We start from the raw sequence: 19699 nt of genomic DNA, 5'->3' as shown, positions 1-19699 counted from the left end.
TGTCAAAGCTGAAGGGTAGCAAATAGCATCAGGAACTGAGAGATGGAAGCTTTAGACCCAGATTTGCCTCTAAATATACAAAATTAATAACAGTGGAGGGGAAGATGGTGGGACACTTGTTCTGTTCTAACTGGTCAATTTTATTTTTTACTTCTTTTTTGTCATGCTGATGGTTTTTCTGTTTGAAATGAAGCTTGGCACAATGTCCACTGTCTTCTCCATTTGTGAAACACCAAGCAGAGTCTGGGCAGGTTGATGATGCAGAGCAAAACCTGCAAATATACTGGTGATCCTGAGCCTGGGTGTGCAGCTAAACCCAGCCAAAAGTAATTTCTGGAAAGTCAAGCCTGGTTTACATTTTCTTGAGTTTGGCTATGCCAACTTTACCAGTCATTTAGAAAAAAGCAAATAAAAAGTTCAAACCAAAACAGACAAAAACCCAAATAAACAAACCCACGCAAACCAATCAAACAGATAAAAAACCCCAAATAAAACCAAAGGGAATAAGGAGTTAGTGTTAGTTGTGAGGATATCACAGCAGGCAAATGGCTGCTTCCCACAGAATCACCATAAAAAGCCACATAAAACAGCTGCTCCAAAATATACCCAACAGGAGAAAAATAAAAAGTGATACATGGCAACTTTGGGGGCAGCTCCACATTAAGGTGAAGGATGAGCAGTGGTTCAGATCAGCATTCCCCACCCTCCAGGCTGCTGTTTGCTCCTGATGAAAGACCCTTGCAGGACTGTGGCCCCTCTCAGTGCAGTGTAAATCATCCCCACAGCTCTCAGCTGAGCCACTGGCATTTCCAGAGTGACATCCAGGCTCCATCCTGAGCATCTGTGGAAGGTCCTGAGCATCTTCATACATGGAACCACAAAACAGCTCAGGCTCTCCCTGGACTGGGTTTTCAGGGGAGGTTTCCATATGCCTGTGAGATCTGTTCATCCCTCAACATATCTGACTTGATGTACAATGATGCATCTGGGTTCCTTCCTTGTTCCTGTGTGCCAGTGAGGAAGCATCCATGTGAATGGAGGATGTTGTGCACAGGAACATTTATTCCTGGATTGCCATTTTGCTTCACTGTCACTCAGCTGAACATGGTCCTTTTCTAAGAGGGACTTACAAGAAATGTGTAGGAATTTTGGCTCTGAGAGGAGCAGAAAGCACATTTTCTACACCCCATTCCCAGCAGATGCAGTTTCCCTGGCAGAACAGTGATTGATGTTCATCTTCCTGGGAAGAATGTGGAGACCCATTCAGACATCACAGATTCAGCTGATTTTTGGCTTTGTGTCCCTTATTTCACATGTCCAGTTTCAAGGGCCATTAAAAGAGGCTCATGTTTGCCTTGCTACCCAGAAGTGGTGTAGTTATTTCCAGGAGAAAACAAAAAATTGATTGTCCTCTGGTGTGGTAGAAATCCCACCACAATTGTGACTCTGAGAGCAAAGACAGCCTGTGCTTTTTGGGGCTGTAACAGCTGAGAGTGTGGCAGAGCAGTTTTTATATTATTTTTAGAGTGCTGAAAACATTGTTCCCAAAACAATCTTTCTCTCCTGTCTTCTGTCATAAACTGTGGAACAGAGAAAATGGAAAGGAGCAGAGGTTTGTTTAAATTGGCTGGGGTTTTTCAAGCCTTAAAATAGTGTCAGCTTGATGCATGATACTTTAGAAATTGGATTAGTAGCACCTATTTCATCCCACCAGAGAGGTGGGATTTAAAGCTTCCAACAACAGAAACACTGGATGTGAGAGAGCTCAGTTTTCCACCCCTCACACAAGTATCTTGCTGTACTATTTTAAGCAGCTCAGCCATATATATTAAAATATTGCTCCAAACAACAACAGAAAGAAAATGTTCCACCAAATGGGGAAAAATAAGAAAAGTGGGCGGCAGCCCTTTTTGAAGAGCTTGTGTTGATTTTGCAAAGTTGGATGCAAACAAGGTTTGCCATATTTCTTTCCTAGAAAAATGTAGATATTTAATAGAAATCTGTGTCTGAGGCTGCTAAGTTGGGGTATGATTTTAGATGTGGGAGGAGCAAAACAGGTTCCAGAGAAGCTGTGGTTGTGTCACCCTTGGCAGTGTTCAAGGCCAGGTTGCATGGGGCTTGGAGCAATGTGGTCTAGGGGAAGAGTCCTGAGTATGGTGAGTCCATGGAAAGAAACTTCTGGTTTTCCTGAGATGCTGCCTTTGCAAGGGGAGCTCACAAATACCCCACATAGTTTGAAATGCCCTGAGCAGAACCCAGCTGTGCTTTCCCACAGGTGATGAGGGATTTTCACTTTTATTTGATGGAGGATTTTCAGAGGGCAGTGCAAGAGCAGCTGAGTGTGTTTGACAGGCAGAGAGGGCCAGTGTGGCAGCAGCTTAATGCAATGGAGCTTTTCCTTCTGTGATCCTGTATAACCTGAGGCCCTCTGGGGCTCTTGGACTCGGCAGCTGGGCAAGTTAATCATTGTAACAAGTGATAAATTAACCTGCTCCACTCTCCTTAGCATGGCTGTGATGAGCATTAAGTAAACCAGCGAGCTCTTGCCAAGATGGGAGCTTGTTCTTAGCCAGGGAGGAGGGAGAAAATATTGCTTGGAGTAAATAAAACAACTCTGCTTCCCCAGGAAGAGGAAAAGAAGTAATTAAATTTGTGAGTGCTGCATGGAATAATTTGCACAAGGACATATCTTGTATGCTATGCAGGAATGTTCCCAATCAACCATGCTTCTCCTGACCTTTATTTTTCTGTATTTCTACCACCTCATATAAGAGACTCTTGATTTAAAAAAACCAAAACAAACACCTTGTGGGGAAGCATTTCTTCCTTTCTTCAGAGTGCCTCTTTCTTTTGTTCCCTCCAGAGCTCTCACTTCATTTCTGCTGTTCCTTGGAGCACAGGCTTACCTCTTTCCTAATCCCCTGGGCTTGTTTTGCCTCTGGGTGTCATGAACACTATTAATTGTGGGGTTTTTCTCTCCATCTTAAGTCTGTCTCTTCAAGTGGTTTACCTTCATTTACCTGTTCGAGTGATGGATTTTTCTCACCTTTTATTACTTAGTGCTTTTTCTTCATTCTCTAAAACCAACTTCTCCCTTGCCCTGTGGCTGTTAGATGCCATTACAGGAGCATTCATTCTTTCTCTACCACTTCTCTCAGCTTTCACAGGGAGCTGAGAGCTCTTTGGGGTTAAACTTGACTCACTTCAGTGCCTTCCTTGATGCTGCCTGTGTACTTGGACACTTTAAGGGAATAAAGTCTCAGTGTGGAGATTACAGCTGTGAAATAATGGCTCTTTTGAAGAAGACAAGAATGCTGTTGTCAATCTTTTCAAGGATAAACTGAGCACCTTCTTTTTGGGGAGAAACAGGCTCAGCTCAGCACAGAGGTGGCTGTTGCAGGTACCCAGGTTTGGAGGGAAGGGTGCAGCTCCTGGGGGTGTGTTAGTGGGGGGCTGTAAGGTTTGTGTGGGGTCCCTGGAGAAGTGGGAACACCCCACTGGGGGATGCACATCAGGAAATGGGTGCACAAAGGGCCTGAAGCGTGAGCAGCTTTGGTGAAGGGTTCCATAGGAAAAAATATTTTTACTGGGATTTTGACAATTTGAAGCTCCTTCTCATATCCTTTGCCTAATGAACATTCCCCCTTTGCCAGAGTGTGGGAAATCCTGAGTTCACACTATGAAAACCCCTGATAATTATATTTTTTTTCTATTTTCAATGTTGTCATCCCAGCGGGAGTCAGAGAAAGAGAATTTGTGTGACCTTCCTGTCTTTGACTTCGTGACAGGAACAATGCCATGAGGAAGCTGGTCAGAGGAGCATCACTGCTCTGTCCTTAATTTTCCTGCACAACTGAGGATGATTTAAGAACCAAGGCACAGCCAAGACCTTTCCTCCTCCTGTGCTCATCAATCAATCAGTGCCTCATCACACCTCAGCTTCAAACACTTCGTTTGCATCTGGCTGACCTTGACTGCCCTCCCTGGATGGGAAGATGAAGAGGTGGAAGTGTCAAAGATTGGGATTTTATGGGTGAGTTGTGAAATAGTGGCTGGTGCAGGCTGGTTCTGTGGAAACCTCATGTGCTGTGCCATGGAGGATGAGAGTAAATGGATTAAACAGGAGATAAAAAGGGCAAGGTACCTGGTTAGCTGCTGTTGAAGAAAATGTTGGGAAAAAAAATACATGTAAGAAATATGTCAGAGATGGTCATTAACTGCCCTGCAGGGTCAGAGCTCCTTTAGTAATTGGCCATGTAGTGAATACTAGAAATTATTTTAAAAGTTCCTAAGTGACTGAGGGCTTTTAGTGAATGGTTGGGGGAAACAAAGGAATAATGTTTCTGGCAGAACTTTTATTATAATTTAAGCATCATCCTCTTTCTGAGATAACAGCTGCTTTGAATAAACTGAAATATCTTCTCCATTAGCTCTGGCAGGAGCTGGATAAAGCTCTCATTCAGGTAAACTTTAACATATGTCTGTAGAATAATAAATTTAATGAGAGTCATCAAACGCATTGTATGAGTAAGGATTGTGCTTAGGGCAAGAAGAAAGAGTAATTAGGAGTGGACAAAACATGAATTATAGTGGGGAAATCATAATTTATGGTGGTTTAGGGGGAATATTTAACTAAGCTGAGATAAAAGTCTACCTTGGTTGCAGGCTAAGCTTTATAACAGGATTCTACTAGAGCAAATTTAGTAGTCCTGGGCTCCAGACAGACCTTTAGATACAAGTTTACCTCTGGTTTGAGAAAGCTCAGGGCTTGAGCAGCATTTTATGGCTTTGCTCTTGACCCTGGGGCTATAAATGCTCTTGTAAAATTAATGCCAAAGTTATAGCTTCTACAAATTTCTAAGAGTTCCAATGGAGGAAGGTCCACCTGGACTTTGGGGAGAGTTTCTCAGAGCAGAACATTTCAGGTGCCATTAAACTGCATTCAAACTCCCTTTTATTGGGGCATAAATTTCACAGCCTGGTCTATCAGCCTGACACGTTCTTTGAGAAGAGACAAACTTTACAAGCCACTTTAAAAATAATTTCACTGCCAGGTTTGCAGCTCTGAGAACATTAATAAACTGAAATGGCTTTTCACCCTGCAGTAGCCACGAAGTAATTATGAGTGTCTGCAGGCAGACTAATGAAACCAGCTGTTAACAACCTAATGAGAATTTTTACCAGCCCTCTGCTCCACAGACACATCCCTTTTCTGTCCCTGATTTTCCTGCACCCAGTGCTTCCCAGAAAAGTTTAGTGTTGCTTGATGTTCAGGTAAAAACTGCTTTATTTTGTAGGAGTGGTGATGCTTCACCTGGGCTGCTGCCATGCTGGGGTCACATCACAAAGTCCAGTTTCTAGAGGAGCTGGGGAGCATGGAGAGCTTTGATAGCACAGCATGACAAAGCTGGAGTGGAGGATTCTGGTTTAGTGTGCCCCTCAGTGGCAGACAGCATCAGTTATTGACAAATCTTTACTTCAAAGATAAGGTGTTGCTGTTTTGGCTCTAATCTTAGGTGGCTTTCAATACAGTTTCCCCTGGCCCTTAAGATACTGTTTTTCTCTTGCTTTGAATACTCTGTCATTCCAGATGACCTTTAAAGGTCCCTTCCAACCCAAACCATTCCATAATTCTTTGGATACATGATGAATAGCAACATGTATTTTACCCTTATTATGGATGATATTACATCATGTCTGGCCTTTTGGGGCTCTTTCTTCTCCAGGTCCTTGTGACTACACTCACTCCTATATGCTCTTAATTTTTTTCTGTTGCTTACCAGTGAGCATTTTCAGTTCTGCCCCCCATGTTTAGAGCAAGTTTTCTGTGACTCACTGCACCAGACAGCAGGTCAGTCCAAAGAAGAGCCCCAGAGAGAGAGTCCAAAGAGATTAGGAAGTATCCAGCTGTATTTTCTCTTCTCCTTCTATGTACATGCTGTTGTTTTGAGCACTCTGGCTTTCTGAGCTTCCTCACATGTCTTGATCCTTTTCTGGACAACCAGAGGGATATCAGGATTAAATCCCAGCTCTGAGGTCTGGCTTTTGAAGAGCCCCAGTCATCCTCTCCTACTCATCTCATCCTGGTCTTGGTGGAAATATGCCTTCATGGGATTGTTGTTCAGCTTTGGGGCATTCTGGCGCTGCTGTTCAGTGAATGTTTTTGAGGCTTTGAAAGGTTTCCTGGTGTGGCAATGACAATCCTCAATCCTAATGCTTGATGCTTGCAGTTGCCTGAGTTGTGAAACCTCCTGAAAAACATTGTTTGTTCTTTTCTCCTTGACTGTTTTCATCAACAGATTAGGAGGTTTGGGGATACCTTTTCAAAGGGAATTTCAATTAATCTCCTGTCTGGCATTTCAAAGGGGAGCAGTGGTTTGGGTTTTTTTTTAACCAGCACCTGCTTACCATCCAATTAGCTAACTGCCTTTAATTAACCATAATATATTCCAGGAGAGCAAAATAACAAGGGAACAAAATCAAGTGGTGACAACTCTGTGACTGAACCTGGCCTTCCCCTTTCCCAGGTGCAGGATTCTGGGCAGCCCTGTAACCCTTTGCTGGCCACTTTGAGCTCTGCCATGCAGTGCCTTGGGTTTCTGGGGAGGGAAAAGCATCCAGTCCCTCAGCTCCAGGTTCACATCTGCAAATCCAGAGGCCAGTGGGTATTTCTGTCTGTGGGATTTGCACACTGGATGCCCCATAGGATTCTGGTTGTGAGCTTTCCTCAAAAACATGGTGAGATGAGGTGTGCAGGACTCATTTCTTCAGAAGGGCAGGAGAAACCTCTGAAGGCCTCCCCTAAAGGGCCTCCTTACCCAGCAGTCTGACACAGATTTGCTTCTGAAGAGCTTTGTAATTTGTCCTTATTATGTTCTATGTGTGATTTAATGAAAGCCCTTTTCTCTTCTGTAATTGAGCTCTTAATCTCATCTGAAAAGCAGAGCACAATCCCTTCAGAGATGGTGTTTGAGTAACAGCCTGTTTGTGTTTCCTCTGCTGTGGTGCTGCTCGTGGAGCTGCTCACTCCTGATTTAAGAAGAGAAAATAAACAGATTTCTCTGAGTCAAAAATACATCAGTGATGCCACACAGAGTAGGTTTGAATAGAAAACTCTATTTTCTATTGGGCAAGAGATCTTCCAAGCAAGTATCTTTCCTTGTTCTGCAAAGAATATGAAGGAGTGAGTTTTCCTTAGTGAGCCCCTGAGGCTTCATGCAGGTGATGCTCAGAAAATGGCACATGGGCATGGCAGCTGTCAGCAAAACAACTGGGCAGGTAAAAGTTGGCAAGAGATAAGAGTGGAAAGTCAAAACAACAGGATGCTGAAAAACTTATAAGAGGAATAATGACTTCGGTGAAAATCCCTCCATCTTAAAGCTTCAAAAAGCATTTTTACAAAAATCCACAAAAATGTCCCGATTATGATCAGTCTGATCTCCCTAAATAGCATTTTACAATCAGAATTAGGAGTTGAGAGACACTAAAGAAGGCTCAGCAGAGGATTTTTCATTGTGACCTTAGTACATATTTTTTATTGTGCTGTAGTTTGGAAGGAGGCCCTGAGCTCCAGCTTAGCCTGGGGAGACCCTGTTGATCTAAACACTCCCCAGACCTGCTGTGGGACCGACCCAGTACCAGAATCTGTAGGGAACTGGGTAAAATACTTCCCACTAGAAAACACTTGCATCTTGATCCACAGTTCCCAGTTCAGACCACAGGCAGTGCTGGCAGTGACCAGTTTGCTGCCTGCTCTGTGCAGAGCTGGTGGCTGTGAGTGGCGGAGCTGTGGGGTGAACAGGCTGGTGGCTTTTTGGGGCACACAGAACCTTCCATCTCTACTGCTTTGTCCCCACTAGAGAGTGGATTTTCCCAGAGAAATACCTGGAGAGTGGGAAGGATGAAGAGCAAATCATTCCCTGCCAGTGGATGCTGTGCTTGTTGCAAACATGTGAGTTACATCTGGTAGGAGTCCTTGCTGTCAACCCTCAGGGATTCCAGGCTGAGATCAGCTCAGTTCTGTCATTTGCCAGGGGAGTGAGGATCAGACTCTGCACCACACCTCCAGAGCTGGGGACGAGTGGGTTGAATCACATCCAGAACCAGAATGAGGAATGGGTGGTGTTTTGTCTTGCCATGCACGGCAGATATCCTAATTTAAAGCTGTGCTGTCTTCCCAGATTCTGCTTCTTCCTCTGAGAAGACCCATCCATTTTGATCCTGTTCCTTTCCACCCATCCCTCTAAAGATCTCCATTACTGGAGTAATTGGCACTATTGGATCAACCTTTGATGTGATGAGCAGTGGATTTTTGTAGTCAACATGCCAATTTAAAGGGCCACAAATAAAAGATCAATTACTTCTTTCCTGGAGAAGAAATTAAGGTAAAATCTTTCAATGTAATGGGCTGAGTGTAGAAAGCTAAAGAGGTAGAAGATTTAAATGAGACTGTCTCCTGAGAGGAGTCAATTTGTCAATTTAGCAAATTACAGAGAATATGCTTTCACCTTTGAAGCAGTCAGGTACCAAAATGATGCCACTTGGAGTAGGCAGGGCTGGGAATTGCTCCCATGGGCTTTGACAGATCTGTTCACACAAGAGCCCTGGAAGCAGGGCCTGGAGAGACAGCTGGTCAAGGGCAATGTCTCTGCCTGATTTTACAGCATGTTTGACAGAGCTTTCCGTTCCCTTTGCAGCCCTGTGTGTGGTGTCCTGGGTGGGACCATCCTGCCACACGCTGCCTGCCCGGTGGCACCGGGGTGGCTTTGCACCAGGCCCCTGGGCCTGCAAGGCCCCTGTGCCCTCAGCCAGAACTGTGACAGGTTAGAGGGAATTTAATGAGTTACTCAGCAGCATCAAAGGCCCTGTGAGAAGTAATTAGTGCTGTGAGGTGAAATTAGAGGGTTTAATGCTTTTTGGCAGAGGATCAGGTGCTGCTGTACAAACTCCCACCCAGAGTGTGGCAGCCCAAGGCATCAAGCAGAGGGGATGAGGTTCCACGTGGCTTTTTGTCCAAAATCAGCCTAAACCACCTTCCCTCCTAATGCAAAGAACTTCTTTTTGGTGCCTTCTTCCAGAAACAGGGAAAAAATTGAGAGAGGGGTCCACCAGCCCTGAAATGCTGAGAAAAAAGAGCTCTGTTCCACAGGGATGCTGTGGAGGGGGCTGGAGTCAGCGTGTGCCAACTGGAGAGTCCCTCCTGCAACTGCTAACGTGCTCCTGATTTTATTTAATTAATTAGCAGCGGGGGGGGGTGTTGAGAATGTGTAATCAGGGCTGTGCTGCTGGAGTAACAGGAAACAAGACGTTCTCTGGGTGCTGGAGCTGCTCTCAGGTACTCGTGGCTGTGCTCGCCAAGGTAACGGGGCAGTGACTCAGAGGAGGAGCAGCTGCTGGCACCCTGCCAGCCCAGCACTTGGATTTTGCTGCTCCCAAGGTCCCTGCAGCAGCTTTCCACCCAGGAATGGTGTGGAAAAGGGGGCTGAGCCCATGGGATGTGATGAGATGAATTTTCCGCATTGCAATGTAAAATACTTTCTTCCTTTTCAGTCTCAGGGAAATTATCTATTCTTTGATTTCTGGTACCTCCTTAGTTTGGTTAATTCCTGCTAGTCCCCTTCATGTTCCCTTGAATACTAAAAAGAGGCTAATACTAAATACTTGACAGAATCAGAAAAAGGTTTGGGGATATTTGAAAACCATCATGTATTGCTGTCCTCCCTTAATTAAGGTTCCTTCCTTTTTATTTTATTTTTTTGGGAGGTGATCTTTCCCCCCTCTTTTATTTTTTCCTTTTCTCTTTTTTCTTTTTTTTCTAACTGTGCTGCTGCTCACTGCCAAGCTCACAAAGGAACCCCAAGAAATCAGCCAGCCAAGCAGATAAGAAATCAGATATTGTAGAGCACAAAGGTTTAATAAATACAGAGAGCTTAGAAAAAAAAAGGATTTGCAAAATGGTGGGAGGCTGCTAAGGTTAAAAGAAAGGGGATTTGGGATGGGATTACAAAGGGGAAACCCTTTTCTGAAGAGAAATAAAATACCTTGTGCTCTAAAAATATTTTAATCAATTCAGGGCAATTATAGAGAAGGAATAAGAATTTGCATTAGGTAAATGGGAAACCCTTAGAGCCAGTGGACTCTGTTCAGAGCCCATTGCAAAGCTGTGCCTGGTGCATTTAGGCTCTGATTTTCTCATTGTTTTTTGGTCTCTTTCACATGAGGAATGACAGGGAAGATCTCTGACCCAGAAAGCATTTAACAAACTGTGGTAGGTAGGACTTGCAGGGTCCAGCTGGCTGCTGACCCTCCTGGTGGCTTTGCTCGCCATGTCTGTGTAACTGAGCTTCTTTCTGGCCTGCTAGAAAAGAGCCAATCTTTAATGAAAACTCAGTTACTCCAGCCTCATTAGCCCGGATCGTATTTCACTGTTCCCTGGAACGCAGGCAGAGGTGGGACTTGTGCTTGCTTCATTACAAATGCAAAATGCCACCGGGTGGTCGCTCTCGGGAACAGATAGTGCCTTACACTCCAGCGTTTGTCCTCGTGCAATGAGAAACCCTCCCCCAGGTCCATCCCAATGACTCCATCAGCCACCCCAGACAGGGCAGGTCCCTGCCCACCCTTGGCCCTGGCAGTGCTGATCCCTCCTGGTGATGCCCTCCCCTTCTCCTGGCAGCGTGGGAGGGGATGCAGAGCGGGTCTCAGGGTACCAGAGGGCTTGAGGGTTCCTGTGTCCTGGCATTGTGTTGATAAAAATTATTGACCCATGTAGCTCTTGTCTCTCAATTATTGAACTCTGGCTGCTTGCTGGAATTAGTGAAGGATGTGGAGCTGCTGGAGTCAGTCCAAAGGAGGCCATGAAGATGCTCAAAGGGCTGGAGCAGCTGGGACTGTTCAGCTTGGAGAAGAGAAAGCTCCAGGGAGATCTTTGAGCTCCTTCCAATGCCTGAAGGTGCTTGAGGAGACCTGGAGAGGGACTTTGGACAAGGGTCTAAAGTGACAGAACAAGACGGAGTGGGTTCAGCCTGACAGAGGACAGGTTTAGATGGATACTGGGAGGAAATTATTTTCTGTGAGGGCAGTAAGGCCCTGGTACAGGCTGCCAAGAAAAGCTGTGGCTGCCCCATCCCTGGAGGTGTTCCAGGCCAGTTGCACAGTGCTTGGATGAACCTGGGACAGTGGAAGGCAGGGGGGATGGAATGAGATGGTCATTCAGTTCCTTACTAACCCAAACCATTCTAGAATTCTATGACTGGGCTGCTGAACCCAACCAAAAGAAGAGCTACATTGCCGAGGTTAAGTGAAGAAGGGGATTAAAACCACCTGTGTTTGCACATTCAATCCCTTCCAACATCAATTAAGATTGTTCTGATAAAGACCCGGGCAGTGCTCAAACAGCTGCTGAAGCTGTTCCCAGCTGTATCTCTGGGTAGGATCACAAAGGAGCCTTTGTTGTTCTTCAGTCGTGGCTGAAATTTAAATCTCAGCAGTGCAGCTCAGAGGGTGACATGTGCTGGCACTGGGGCCACTGTGTGGGACTTGTTTTCAGAAAACTGGGAGATGCAGAGGAGGGGTTCCTGAATACAGTAACTCTACCTACACCCAGAAGTGAGGCATCTGCCCAGGGATTTCATATTCACCGACTGAGAGGGAAATCTAATCAGGGCTTGCTAATTTTCATGAAGTCAAACACCTGGGATTCACTTCAGACTCGCATTTTCCTGGAATAATTCAATACAAACGTTGTATATTTATACACAGGCACTTGACTTTTCTGTTGTTTGATGAGACTACAATTTGTCTTCCTCTTGTGGTTCCTGCAATCCTTCCTCTCCTGTGGTTTGCAGTTGAATTACCAACCTCTACCCCAGGAATATTCATCTGTTGTGCTTTGGATATTGTTGTTCTTCAAAGGAAAGCAAACAATGCCAGTTTAAGCCATCTCTCTTCCCAGGCACATTTTATTGGAACCAAGTCCTGCCTCAAACCAGAATCCAGTCTCTTCTCCATTGTTGTGTACCTCTATTATTTTTCTCATCATTGCTTTTCCATTTCTTATTACTATGCAGCTCTCAGTCTTGAGCAACATCATTCAGAATTACACAGAAGTCACATACTGGTGCATTTCTATTCATATCTTCTTGTTCCCTAATCCCAACCAGCTCTCTGTTGAACATCTGCTTTTACCTGGGCTGACAGGTGTATTTTTTAGCTGCAAATATTGCAAATCAGGGGTGTAGAATTTTTCTTACTCTGTGAATCTCATCAAGGTCCTTTTCCAATGTGTCATTGAACAATGAATTCTCCCTTTCTCCCAACAACCTGCAGTGCTGTTTTTGGCTAAGATAAACCACACAGTGCTGTTTGGAGTCACTCCCCATCTGTTTTTCCATCTCACCCAGTGGCTGGGGTAGGATGGTTGGTTGGGTTGTACAGACAACTGCACCTTCCCCTGCTGGTGCCCAGCCTGGATCATGGCATGTTGGATCCATGGGATCCATCCTTTGCCATGCCATGTGATTCTCCATGCAGTAGGGATAAAAAGCCCAGCATTGGGGAAGCCCAGGTGCTGCAGCAGTGATATTTTTGGGAGAAACACAGAGCTTTGCATGGCCAGCTTGATGTCTGCACTGGTGTGAGCACCAGGCCTGATGTGCTGAGCCCAGTGCTCACACTGGCTGGGACACTGAGTCAAGGAGCTTTGCAAGAATTGTTCAGCTTGGAAAAGCTCTCAAAGTTCACGGAGTCCAACCATTCCCCCAGCACTGCCAAGCTCACCACTAAACCATGTCCCCAGCTGCCCCATCCATGCTTCTTTTAAATATCCCCAGAGATGGTGACTCCAGTGCCCTGGGCAGCCTGTGCAAGTGCTGGACAATCCTTTTGGTGAGGAAATTTTCCTAATATCCACTCTAAGTATCCATTGGTGCAACTTGGGGCCGTTTCCTCTTGTGCTGTACCCGGGAGAAGACACTGTGCACACTCACACAGAGGGACAGATGAGCAGGGGAATGGGAATTCCCTTGGACTCCTCAAGCAGAAAATCATGTGGATGATCCTTCTTTTTGCACAGCAGGTGAAAACTGAAGCAGTGAGATGTATCCTAACTAGGGAGGTGAGGGTAGAAAGATGCTTTGAAAGGGGATAAAACTTGCTGCCAGGCTTTCCTCTGTGAGCAAGTCCAATTTCTTTCTCTCTCTCTCTTTTTTTTTTTCCTTTTAGTGCTGTGTTATTCCTCCGTGGGCAGGAGGCTGCAGGCATTTCAATTTTCTTCAAGTCCTTGTTTCAAAAAGGGCCCAAAATATGTTCTCTTCTCAGAGGCAGTAAACAGCAAGTGCACAATGCAGCTTCTCTAAGCCTCTCTTCTCCTGTCTCAGGGAGAAAGGAATTCTCCAAGCCCTAGAGCCTGACTCACTCGCTGTGTGAGCATGAATTAACCAGGAATGTTCGAGAATTATTCCTGAATAATTCATGAACCTGAATTAATCATGCATTTTCATGAATTATTCATGAATAACTCATGGAAATGCAAGGTTTATTCATGCTCCAAAAAACCCAAGGCTTTTTCTCTTCTCTTCTGCTCTCTCTCCCTGTAAGAAACAGACCTGAAACAAGCTAAGGAAAAAAATAATATATGTATATGGGAAAAGAACAGGAATAATAATGCTGAAACAAAACAACCAGGAAAAAAGAAAGCAAAAGCTCTTTTATTTTTTTCTTTGCAGTGGGGACAGCAGGTGGGAGCTTTCCAAGCCAGACAAAGGAGACCTGACAAGGACCTGTGGTGAAGGGACAAGCCCAAGGCAAGGAAGTGTCCGGTCACCTCCTCTCCTGGATCAGGCAGCAGAGATCTGGACAGACAGGAGACATCTTGCACGACTCAACACCTGGAGCAGTGCTAACCAGGCAAGGAGCAGCTCTGCTGCTATCAGGATTGTGATCTCTCTCTTTTTTTCTCTCTCTCTCTGTTTGTGATTTTGTGTAATTTTGCTGTATTCATAAGGGTAAATGAACAACTGGTTTGGGGAAGGAAGATGAGTGTGTTTTCTTTAAACGTTAAAGGAAAACCCCTCCAGAGAGCTGTTTGGGCTGGGGTTGTTTGCTGTCTGGAATGTGGAGCTCTGTTTCTGGGAGGGAGAGGGCTCAGCTATGCATTTATCCCAGTTTCTGCTCTGTAGCATTCCCTGTGTTTGGGAGAGGGCTGGGGGCAGCTGCCTGCTGCAGGGAAGGGGATGTGGGGAGACAGGCACACAGAGATTTTGTGTATGGTGCTTCCTGATGAAAAATCAATGCCAGGGTGTGTATCAGTCAGGAGAAAAGGCTTGGAGAGAAGCAGGTGTGAGACTGTGCCAGCAGGGCAGACTGGCAGGTTTGGGGAGAGTTATGATTCCTGCAGGGAGCTTTGCTGCAGCTGATGGTGGCTGAGATAGGGATGGAGAAAGTTCTCCAGGGTGAACTTGGACCTTCTAAGTGAGAGGAGTCAGATCCAGGCAAGACTTGAATGGAGGTGTGGAGATAAAACAAAAAACTGGAATAATTTGGGTCCTAGCTGCCTTTTCAGCTCCAACTCTCTGCCTGCCCCAGCTCCCTCCCATCTTCTTTGGACTCTGTAGCCATTCCCCAACTGGTGCCAGCACATGGGCTCAGCCCTGTCCCCAGAACCCTTCTGCCAAATCCTGCTGCCAAGCAGAGCAGGCAGGACTGGGGTGATGCTGCCAGGGCCCTTAGGAGCTGGAAGGAAACTGCTCCTGACCTCAGCAGCCCTCAGCTGCTCCTCTGGCACGGGAGGTTTTGGAAATCCCCACCAGCCTGGCTCTCCAGTTTCTCCAGTGATTGAAGTCTGCAGCTCCAGGGGCAGAAAGAGAAATCTCAGTGGGCAGAGCAGTGGGCCAGGACTTAGGATCCAGCTCCTTTCAGCTTTGTTGCTTGACTGCCTTAGACATATCCAACACTGGTCTGTGCCTCAGTTTCCCCATGGGTGAAACGGAGGGAATTTTCTGTTCTCCTTATCAAAGCATTTTGATGTTCACTGGGGGAAATAATTGTGCGGCAAAGGAATTTCATCTCCTGGAATACCCCTGGGTCTTTTTGAGTTTCTTCTCTGCACTGCCTTGATACCACACAGACACAGCCCTGCACTGGAGCAAACTGCAGTAGATCCACTGAAGTCCTTTGAGGAGAGGAACCAGCCTGTGTCTGCTCAGAGCCTTGTTCAGCATCTGCTCAAGGTGTCAGCTGTGAGGGCTGCCTGATCCCAGGTGAGACCTGGCATGGCTGTCACTGCAGAGGACACTTGGATGCACTGGAGGCATGTGGTGCTGAGCCCAGCCAGACCCCAGACAGCCTCCCAGCAAAGGGCTTTAGGATGAGGCAAGCTCAGAGGGCTGAGAATGGGAACAGAGAAATAACTGGCAGAGAAAAGGCAGTGCCAAGCATTTTATATCTGCACGTTGTGCTGCCCTGGGTAAAGCACAGCTTGTGAACACTCCCACCCACAGGAGAGCCCAGACCCCTGTGGTGACATTCCCATGCTGTCCCCCTGCTCCAGGTGGGCAGCCCTGATGTCAGGCAGGCTGTACGTGCTCATCAGCTGGCCCGACGGCAGCCGGGTCATCAGCATGGAGAACATCAAGGAGCCCCGCAAGCCCTTCCACCTCTACAGCGTGGGGGAGCAGGTCCTGGCCCGCTGCCCTGGCTTCAGTGGGCTCTACTGGGGTGTGGTGGAAGGCATCAGTGGTAAGTGACACCCCCCTGGCCTGGGTTTGCAATTTGGGGCTGCTCAGAAGCAACCTTCCAAGAAGGAGTTTAGTGCTGAAAAATCTTCTCTTGCTACAGAGAATAAAGGTGTTTTGGAGAAGAAGCTGCTGGAAGATCGACAGCTCCTGGAGAAGCTAAGTGAGTAAGGGCTTTTGAACATTGCACCTTTCTACTTCATGGGGCTTTTCAGGTGGGAGGATGGTGAGCATGTTGTAGTGGCATTGTAAATTTCACATCACTGCAATCAGTGTACTGAGTGGGAGTGGAAGGTACACACATTGCTGCCCCATTGCACATCCTGAGCCTCTCCCTTCCTTTCAGAAGAAGAACCAGCTGTCCACAGCATGGTGCCATCCCCACCAAAAAAATCCAGGAAGACCTTTCCAAAATGGACCCCAGGGAATGCATCCAGGAAACACCCCAGTGACAGGACCTGTCCTGCAAAGCCACTGCTGAGGGTGGCTGAGGCCAGCCTGCCCCACGATGCCAGCAGCTCCTCCATCCTCAAGGACAGGCGTGTCCTGGGAAGCGTGGCAGGGAGCCCCCGCTCGCTGGCAGCTCCCCCCCACCCAGCCAGTGCCTTCACACCTCCCTCCTCCTTCATCACCATGGCCATGCCAGGGCCAGGCACTTCCCAGAGTGAAGAGGACAGGGCTGGTCCAGCTGCCAGAGGTAACCTTGGGTTCTGGTTCTGCTGCCTGGTCCTGAGGGTGACAGGGTGGGATGGGGACTTGCAGGGCAGCCAGAAAATCTCTGCTTTGCTCTAGGGGTGTATGGGCTTTGTCTCAGGGCTACAGAGGTTAGAGATGGCATTTCCTGCTCCTTTCCACCTGGGAGATCTGTTCCAGGAGGGGTGTCTAAAGGGAGATGCAGTGTATGTTCTCTGTCTTCTGGGCTAGCAGTTCTCTTCCCCCAAGCCAGAAGTCAATCTGAATGAATGCCTGCCTGAATAACTGAAATTCCCAAAAGCCCTGTGTCTCCATTAGTCAAACCTTCTAGATTTGCCTATTTCCCCATTTTTCCACCCACTTCTCCACCCATTAAATGCACTTATGAAAATGTGCTAGTGTCTTATTTACCTGCTGACTAACAGCAGCATCCAGAGACAAGTTGGCTTTGCTTGCCTTTCCCCCACCATATCATTTGCACTGGGAACAGAAGCCCTTGAGATGCCACCTTTTTCTAACAAAAAAATCCCCATTGATGAGTCCTGGAGAGCCCGTCTGGATCACTGTTGTGCAAATGGAATAATGTCTTGCCATGCAATCTAGCAGGGGTGCTTAGATAATCTGCACCTTTTCAGCAACTGATTCTTCAGCTTGTCTCCCACCCCTGCTGCAGATTATGTTGCCCTTCCAATGAAGAGGAAGTCAGATGGCATCTTGTCCCCGTGCCAGCAGCAGATCTGCCTGAGCAGGTAACACCTGAAAGCACAGTAAGGAGCCTGAATGTTTCACACCACACATATTGATTTCTGTCCACTCTGTCTCCATTCTCTGCCAGTGCTTGCTTTGAGTAGATGCTCAGGGAGGTTAAACCCAAAGCACAGAAGGTAATAGGAGTTTGTGTGGGCACATACAGCAAAAAAATGAGCCTGCTCTGAAGTCCTGATTCCACGACTGGTCAGTGGGAGGTGCCCCATATCTGTATGCCAGGGGGATGCACAGGAGTTTGTTCACATCAAGAACCCCTCATGTTCCCTCTCAGCCCATTTTATTCTTGTTGCAAATGAAACCACAAATGACTTTGCTTTGCATTCCAGATAATTCTCCTCAGGAATGAATTTGAAGACGAGCACAAAGCTGTTTGTGGCAGTGCTATTTAACTTGCTTGTTTCTTCCAGCCGTGAGGAGCGAAAGATTGATGCTTTGCAAGAGATGGATGGCTTTGAGAGGGCTCACAAAAATTTCAGTCCTGCTGAGGTAGAAAGGTAATTAGCAAAAGAAGGCTCTGTGTTCTCCTCCTCACTACAAAAGTGAGCAGTGAGATCACAGATGGGTGACAAAGTGGGACGATTTTAAACTCCAAAGTTGCTGAGTCTCTTTACAATTGAGCCAGGTGTTTCTGATTGTAGCGCTTGGATTTAGAGATGCAAGAAGGCTCTAAAACAGTGCAGAAACTACAAAGCTCTTGCCTATAACAATCAAAACATGGTTGTGTGTTCCTTGTTTTATTGCTCATTACTTTGATGGCCAGTATCCAGTGATAAAGTGATGCTAGGGACAGTTTTCTTGCAAAGAAATGGGTACCAAAAAATTCAAGTTATGGTTCTTGTATTGTCATTTCCCACAAGTCTGTTGTTTAATACCACAAATATGTGTGTCCTGGGACTTGCAAGACAGGCTTTATGTCTTTCCTTACAACTGAGAAGAAAATTGAGCATCAAAGTCTCCATGTATGCATGCCCAGGGGGAGTTGAGGGTTAAACTGAACGTTCCTGAGCACTGAAAAGTCCAGACCATGTAATTTTTCCTCCTGCCTTATTCCTCACCCAGGAGTAGTTGGAGGGGTTGATACTCTGCCAGAGGAGCTGTCCTGTCCTGCTGGCAGGAGGCATCTAATCACTGCTTGGGTGGAGGAGTGACATCCACAGTGAGGACACTGTGTCTTCTTGCCTTTACACAAACAACTTTAATTTTTCAGGGTGGAGAAGATGGAGCAGCTGGAAAGGATGGTGCTGGACCTCCAGCAGGACATCCTCTCTCTGAAGAAGAAGGTGCAGAGGCTGGAATCCCTGTCCTTCCAGGAGGAGCCCCACCGACAGCCGTGTGAGGTGGTGGAGCTCTTCAACGGCTACACCAAGGAGCAGCTGAAAGAGACCATCAGGTTTGACCAGAAAATCAGCACAGCCTGCAAGACTCTGCTCTACAAGCTCTTCACCTCTGACTACATCCAGAGCCACTCCATCACGGGGCGCAGGGGCAACACCTTCCGCGAGGCGAAGCCCATGATGGACGAACGCTGCATCAAAATCATCAGGGTGCTGCTGAAGCAGAAGTTTGGGGATCACCTCAGTGACACTGTGATCACAGAGAAGATCCAGAACGTGCAGAAAGCCCTGAGGCAGAAGTTTAAGACAGAGTGTCTCTGAGGTGTAGGGGATTTGATGTCTCCTCCTGCCATTCCTGTGTGTGTCCCTGAGCAGCTTTCCCAGGAGAGATGAGCCGAGCAGCTGCTGCTCAGTAGATTTCCCCCAGGGAGCCAGCCCAAGTAAACCATGTGCTAAGCACAGCTCAAACACTGCCAAACTTCTGCTTCCATTAACCAAGCAGGAACTGGGCCCAACTTGGCTCAGTTTTTGCACTCTACAAGTTCCTTCCCATCCAACCTGTGTGCAAACCTCACTGTGGGTGCATGGAATCACCTCTGTGACTCTGATGATGTGCTCAAAGGCTTCAGGGCTCCATTTGGGTCCAAGAATGGCTCAGGAAGGTCGCCCTGTTCCACACTGCAGATATGTTGTCTTTAGGATAGGGAATCCAGCTGCAGACAGGCTGTGTCACCCAATGCAGCTTCTCTCTGTCTGCCTCTGGTTGCCTCATTCTGCCTGTGGGACAATATTTACTCTTTCCTCACAGTGAATGTTTTATTTCCAGCACTAACAAAAAGGCAGACTCATTAAAATAATGTCTTAAAACATTCAGAAAAAGAGAACTTGTTTTTTTTTTTCTGTTTATTTTAATGTAGCTATATAGAGGAGTTGTCTTCCCTAACAAAAGTTTGCTGAACAAGAGAAGGGGTCAATTAATGGAACTTCCAAGGGAACCCATGGAAGTTCCATTAATTTTCCTTTCAAGATCAGATTATTTCCATACAGGAGAAATCCCTAACATTTTTATGACACAAGAGTGAGGGATGGAGGACAAAATATGGCCCAACTTTGCTTTGAAGGTATATATCTTGTGGACACTGTCACTATTATTTAAATACAGTATTTTTTTCG

General features: G+C 46.5%; 1 protein-coding gene across 3 annotated transcripts; it reads left to right on the top strand.

The window, feature by feature from the left end:
* Positions 1-13348: 13348 nt before the first annotated feature.
* LOC131090701 (uncharacterized) lies at positions 13349-19395 on the top strand. Of its 3 annotated transcripts, XM_058036247.1 has the most exons (8): positions 13349-13591; positions 13725-13905; positions 15548-15735; positions 15835-15894; positions 16078-16428; positions 17098-17173; positions 17600-17686; positions 18400-19395. In XM_058036247.1, the coding sequence occupies exons 3-8, from the start codon at positions 15561-15563 to the stop codon at positions 18845-18847; spliced, it is 1197 nt and encodes a 398-aa protein (XP_057892230.1). In that variant the 5' UTR covers positions 13349-13591; positions 13725-13905; positions 15548-15560; the 3' UTR covers positions 18848-19395. The 3 variants fall into 3 exon arrangements, with proteins under 3 accessions (XP_057892230.1, XP_057892229.1, XP_057892228.1); XM_058036246.1 differs by having other exon boundaries at positions 13725-15735; positions 16081-16428; XM_058036245.1 differs by having other exon boundaries at positions 13725-15735.
* Positions 19396-19699: the final 304 nt, after the last annotated feature.

This window comes from Melospiza georgiana, chromosome 17 (genome assembly GCF_028018845.1).
Source record: "Melospiza georgiana isolate bMelGeo1 chromosome 17, bMelGeo1.pri, whole genome shotgun sequence".
In the NCBI taxonomy this organism is placed as follows: Eukaryota; Metazoa; Chordata; class Aves; order Passeriformes; family Passerellidae; genus Melospiza; species Melospiza georgiana.
The sequence above is the reverse complement of the archived record's forward strand: the minus strand, read 5'-3'. Positions and strand labels throughout refer to the sequence as shown.